At 27.7% G+C, this 5,862-nt stretch overlaps 1 protein-coding gene across 1 annotated transcript; it reads left to right on the forward strand.

The window, feature by feature from the left end:
• Positions 1–1,192: 1,192 nt before the first annotated feature.
• On the forward strand, positions 1,193–4,298 carry LOC126554927 (uncharacterized). The gene is made up of 6 exons (XM_050209918.1): positions 1,193–1,238; positions 1,311–1,358; positions 1,454–1,534; positions 1,855–2,132; positions 2,316–3,978; positions 4,108–4,298. The coding sequence occupies exons 1-6, from the start codon at positions 1,193–1,195 to the stop codon at positions 4,296–4,298; spliced, it is 2,307 nt and encodes a 768-aa protein (XP_050065875.1).
• Positions 4,299–5,862: the final 1,564 nt, after the last annotated feature.

Raw genomic sequence — 5,862 nt, forward strand, 5'->3', positions numbered from 1 at the left:
CAAAGATGCAAAAATTTACATATGAATATAGACATTCTATATATTCTTTTATAATTAGTTTATAAGATATCATATACGTTATAGATATATAGATTTATCAAAGACATCAGTACGTATACTATGTATGTTTGCTGGGCAGTTATTTTTTATTTTATTGTAGAAATATGTAATATAATAATAAGTTTATCTAGTGATATTATAAATAGCAGAAAGTTTTCATATCATTATACAACAAATACATAGACTTTTTTTCCAAATTCGGCATTATATTTGATATGTTAATTAATATATTGTTAAATTGAATAAACTAATTAAGTCCAAAAACCATGTACAGTTTTACATAATGTGCAGTTGCAACTTTACAAGTAGGTACAATTTTTTTCTCGACACTTAATATCATGTATTTAAATGTATCTTCCATATGTACTTAACCTGTGGTTATTGCATTATTAGTTTTAACCAGGGGCGGACTGGCCTGGCGGGACACCGGGACAAATCCCGGTGGCCCGTTACAATAATAGATTAAATGGCCTGATAATATTTTAGAAATGAAAAATATAGTATACGAAAAAACATAAAAATATATTAAACATAATGCATAAATAAGTACTTTATCATATCTCGTGTAATTTTAAGTATTATATTAATCGATAATATTATTATATTATTATGAAGCGAACGAGTGTATTCTCGATAAGCTATTATTAGCTCTATAAGCTATATTTCGTTTTAACAATTTATACGACGTACTGTCTATAGTCTGTATCCATGTACGAAATGTATTTACAGATATAATTAATATATAATATAAGCCGAACAGCTTGCTTAGTGATTTATTTATAAACTATAAACTATTACAATATTATTATATGTTAACTTGTATAACTAATAACTAATAAGTAATAACAATGCCGCCGTCGCGTCGCCACCACACGGGCACACGGCACACATAGAGCGCCGATACTCGCACTTATCACAGTCCACAGATAGCAAAAGCATTGCTGTGAATTAAATGTAAATAGGTCCCGTATTTTATTTTATTTTGTTTGCGTTAAATCGTTAAATGATACTATTACAGTACTAATACAATATTATAGTTTACTGTATTGTCTGTACTTATACTATAATATTATAGGTACATTGTACATTAACGTCTTACGCAAAGGTTTTTTGAATTAATTGAATATTTAAAATGAATTCGGAGGATAAAAAACGTGCTGGTGGTGCTGCTAGAGAACGTGAAAAAAATAAAAAACTTCTTCTAGACTCCAGCAAGAATTGTAAAAAAATTAATTCATTTTTTAATTCAGCATATTATGAAAAACAAAATCCCGTTAAAACTGAAGAACTTCGCTCAGGTATGCAAATATGTATTATGTTGTTAATTTAAATAATTTAATAATGTTTATTGCTTTCTTTTTCTATTTATGATTGTCTTTGATAATATTGATAGGTACTTCCATTCATGAAAATATTGAAAACAATGAAAACATATCAATGTCTGAAAATGATGACGTAATTGTTTCTAATTCTGGTAAGTAGCTACCATACGAAAGATACATTTTAATCACAAAAAATAAATACTAACCAATAAATGTGTAAGCTAAGTTAGTATGTAGTAGTATCCTGTCGTTGTAGTGTGATATGGCGGAAAGAGAATTAAAATAATTAATAAGTAATAACTAATATGTATTATGAATTATTATTTATAATATTTTTGTATTTATGAAAATATTATTTTGATATATTTAACTAGATATTTAAGCAATTTTTTACTTATTAATATTACTTATATCATGCATGTGAACATAATATGAACTTGATATGATTGTATGAAATTTGTAATTTTTTTAGAAGTTCTATGTTTGCCTTCTGAAAGTCCTCCAGTAGTATTTAATAAGTTCATAAAGCCAAGTTCAACTGTTTTATCTCATTTCTTCAAGTACCATCCTTGTCAACCAAAAGATTTCAGCCTCCCATTCAATTCAAATAAAATTTTTTTTCGAGAAAATGGAACAAATCGGGTATGGCTAACATTTGATGAATCATCAAAACAACTATTTTGTTCAGTTTGTTTGGCTTTTGCTTCTGAATCAAATTCATTTACTAAGGGGGTATCTGATTGGAAACATGTTAATCAACGAATCAAGGAGCATGAGAGTAGTATAGTTCATTCACGCTCTTCCGAATCTTATTTCTTAAAAACTCAAAATAAAGATATAGATTCACTGTTATTTTCAAATTTACAAAATATAAAAAAGCAGAATATAAAAAAAAATCGGCAAATTTTTGAAAGAATTATCGCTGTTATAAAGTTAATCGGAAAAAGAGGTTTAAGTTATAGAGGTAAAAGAAATGAAGCAGCATACTCTTTGAACGATAATAATTTAGATCATGGGAATTTCTTGGAAATAATGATATTGCTCAGTAAATATGATCCTATCATTTGCGAACACTTCAATACTATCATCAATAAAAGTGAAAAGAAACAAAAACAAAATAAGAAAGGCCGTGGAAGCTTTTTAACCTTTTTATCCAAAAATACGGTTCAAGTCGTTATAAATGAAATAGCATCAAATATTAAACGTACAATTGCTACCGAAGTCCAAAATGCTTCTTTCTTTTCTGTTCTTATTGATACTACCCAAGATGTTTCAGTAATGGATCAATGTTCAATAGTTATTAGATACGTTTTTCACGATACAATTAATGAAAAATTAATTGCTGTTAAGTGTGTTCATAACTCAAGTGGTAAAGGTATGGCTCAACTGCTAAAAGAGGAATTGATTTCTGTTGGTTTGGATTTAACGAAATGTATAGGAAATTCTACTGATGGAGCGTCCAATATGCGAGGAGTATATAATGGTTTTACTTCACATTTAAGTCAATTATCGCCTGAACAAGTTCATGTTTGGTGTCATAGTCACGTTTTAAATCTTGTTATTTGCGATGCAACAAAAAATTCTGTCCAAGTAGCATCATTTTTTACTTTATTAAATAGTTGTGCAGTATTTTTCAAAGAATCATATTTGAGGATGGATATTTGGAATGAAGTTAGCAAGACAAATTCAGATAACAGTCGAAATAAGCGTCTTCAAACCATTGGGGAAACTAGATGGTCATCAAAACAGACTGCTGTTGAGAGAATTTTTGGAACATTTGGAGATCCAAAAAGTTCTATGTATGTAGACTTGATAATTGCTTTCACTAAAGTTGTTCAAGGGGAAAAATTTAAACCTGATATAAGAGCAAAAGCAAATACTTATTTAGATTTACTATTAAAGTATGAGACTATTTTGACGGCACACATATTTATGAATGTTTTTAGTATAACGGGCCCACTATCTAGATATCTACAAACCAGTGGATTAGACCTTCTGAAATGTCAACAAATGGTAAAATCTGCACTGAGTCAAATAGTTGAGTACCAAAGAGATATGGAAAATATAATAGCTAAAAGTGATAAATTTGTCGAATGGGTAAATAATCAACTAGAATTGCAAGATTTGGATAATGAAATTTATCTTCAAGAACAATTTGAAATCAAACGATTAAGGAAAAAAAAACGAATGACTGATGAATTATTAAACGATAACCCAATTAATGATGCGAAACAAAAATATACTGTTGAAGTTCATAATCAGGTGATGGATAGAATAGTTGAAAGTATGAATTCAAGATTTGTAAACAATAGTCCATTGTACATGGATTTATCGCTTCTATCCCCAGTCAACTTCAATAGTTTTAAACATGGTTTACCAAAAACAGCCTTGAAAGCTCTCTCCAAAAATTTAATCCGATTTACAATTAATGATAATTTGGAAGAATTTCATCGAAAATTAACAGAAGAATTAGTAAGTTTTAGTAATAGTTGGGATAATTTAAAAAAATCAGTTGAAGACGAATATGATTTTGAAAATTTCAATTCGGAAGATGAAAACCAAGAAACTGAAGAAACTGCCGGATTAAATATAACCTGTAAAACATGCAAAAATTGTGCTTGTTGCTGTTTAAAGTTATTAGTCAAATACAATTTGTATAGTAATGCGTATACAAATTTATCTTTGGCTTATAATTATCTTTTAACTCTACCGGTAACACAAGTAGCATGTGAGAGGTCATTTTCAACACTAAAATTCATAAAAAATCGATTGCGAAATACTTTAACTAATGAGAATTTGGAAGCGTTTATGCTGATGTCCGTGGAAAAGCGAACATTAGCTTCTATAGATGATGATATTTTAATTGACAGAATCGGGGAAACTAGCGAAGTTATGAAAAAAAACCTAATTATGTAAAAAAGGAATTACTTTAAGAGTTAATTTTAATATATAAGTATTATATTAAAATGTGTATATTGTATCTATAAAAAAATATCTTATATATTATGTGTAATTTTTTATATTTATATGAAATTTTGAAAATATTTTTTAAATAATAAAGGTTTTTCAATCATTAGTTTTTTTTTTTATATAATATATTTATGACCAATTCGTTGGTCCCCTGTTAATTTTTGGCCTGGCAAAAATAAATTCCCGGCCTGAAATATTAACCCAGTCCGCCCCTGGTTTTAACTATGAAATATAAAATACTTAATATTTATTTTTCTTAGTTGTTCGAGTTTAAACAAAAATGTAATTATATAAAACTAATTGGTGCATGCTGAACATTGATGAACCTATTAAAACAGCTCATTGGACATTTTTCATTTGTTCTACTAACTTTGAAGAATTACTAAAATAGGTAATACCCATTTTTGCGCAGAGTCCACTGTAAAAACAAAATAATTCAAGTAATATTCAAGCATGTGATGAAATATGCAAAGCTGGGCAAGTTAGTCATTTTTTCAACTAGTTGAAGTTAAGTTACTTTAATAAAAAAACTAAGTTAGAATATAAGTTAGTTTCTGAAACTGTCCAAATTTCTAACTTACAATTTCTAACTCTTACATTCTACAGACTACGCATAAAAGCCGGGGTTCCTGTGCGTGCATTATTATAAATACTAATAATTAATAATGTATATGAGCCAATAATCTATATAGGCTTGTATAGGCATATAAGCATAATGTCATGATTGAAGAACAACTTTTGGAATTTTGGAATGCAAAAAAAAAATAATATCTAGTTAGAATAGTTTTTTTTCTAACGAGTTAGATTAGACTATTTTTACTATTTACTTATTTTTACTTAAAAGTAACTTACTAACTTAACTTTAACTTTCTAACTAGTTAGTGCCCAGCTTTGGAAATATGTTTACTTGTAGAAGTAGAATATCATATTAGATTATAGGTACTTAATTAAAAATGTTGTATTGCAAATAAATAATCTTTACTGCAAAGTTTTTATGATTAAACAGCATAAAAACAGGTTCTTTTTTAGGATGCGGTTTTATTATTTTTATTTAAATAAAACATGTGGGGTACTTTACATGCTACCCATTGTAGTCTATGAAATAGAAGTTAAAACCATAATATGACAACATACTTTTAGAAATATAAATCATACCTTTAGTAGGTACGTATATATATTTTTTTTTCTTTGATACAGCTGAGCGGTTCAACACCTAAAACACTGACATTGAATATATTGTGTTTGTTAAATTAATGTTATTGAACATAGGTTTTATCAATTATTAAGAGATTTTTAGTACTTTCTCATAACTTAACAAATAAAAATAATTTTGATTCATCAATAAGATATACAAAATGCCGTCCCACTTAAGATATCATTAATTCAAAAAATATAACCACCATTAGGTGATAAATATCCTTGAATTAAAATCAAATATACCAGATATTATTATTATAATATATCAGGCAACCTGCATTAGTCTTAAAGTGCAAGCTGTCAATTTTTGTAA

Source organism: Aphis gossypii, unplaced genomic scaffold (genome assembly GCF_020184175.1).
Source record: "Aphis gossypii isolate Hap1 unplaced genomic scaffold, ASM2018417v2 Contig00648, whole genome shotgun sequence".
Lineage (NCBI taxonomy): Eukaryota > Metazoa > Arthropoda > Insecta > Hemiptera > Aphididae > Aphis > Aphis gossypii.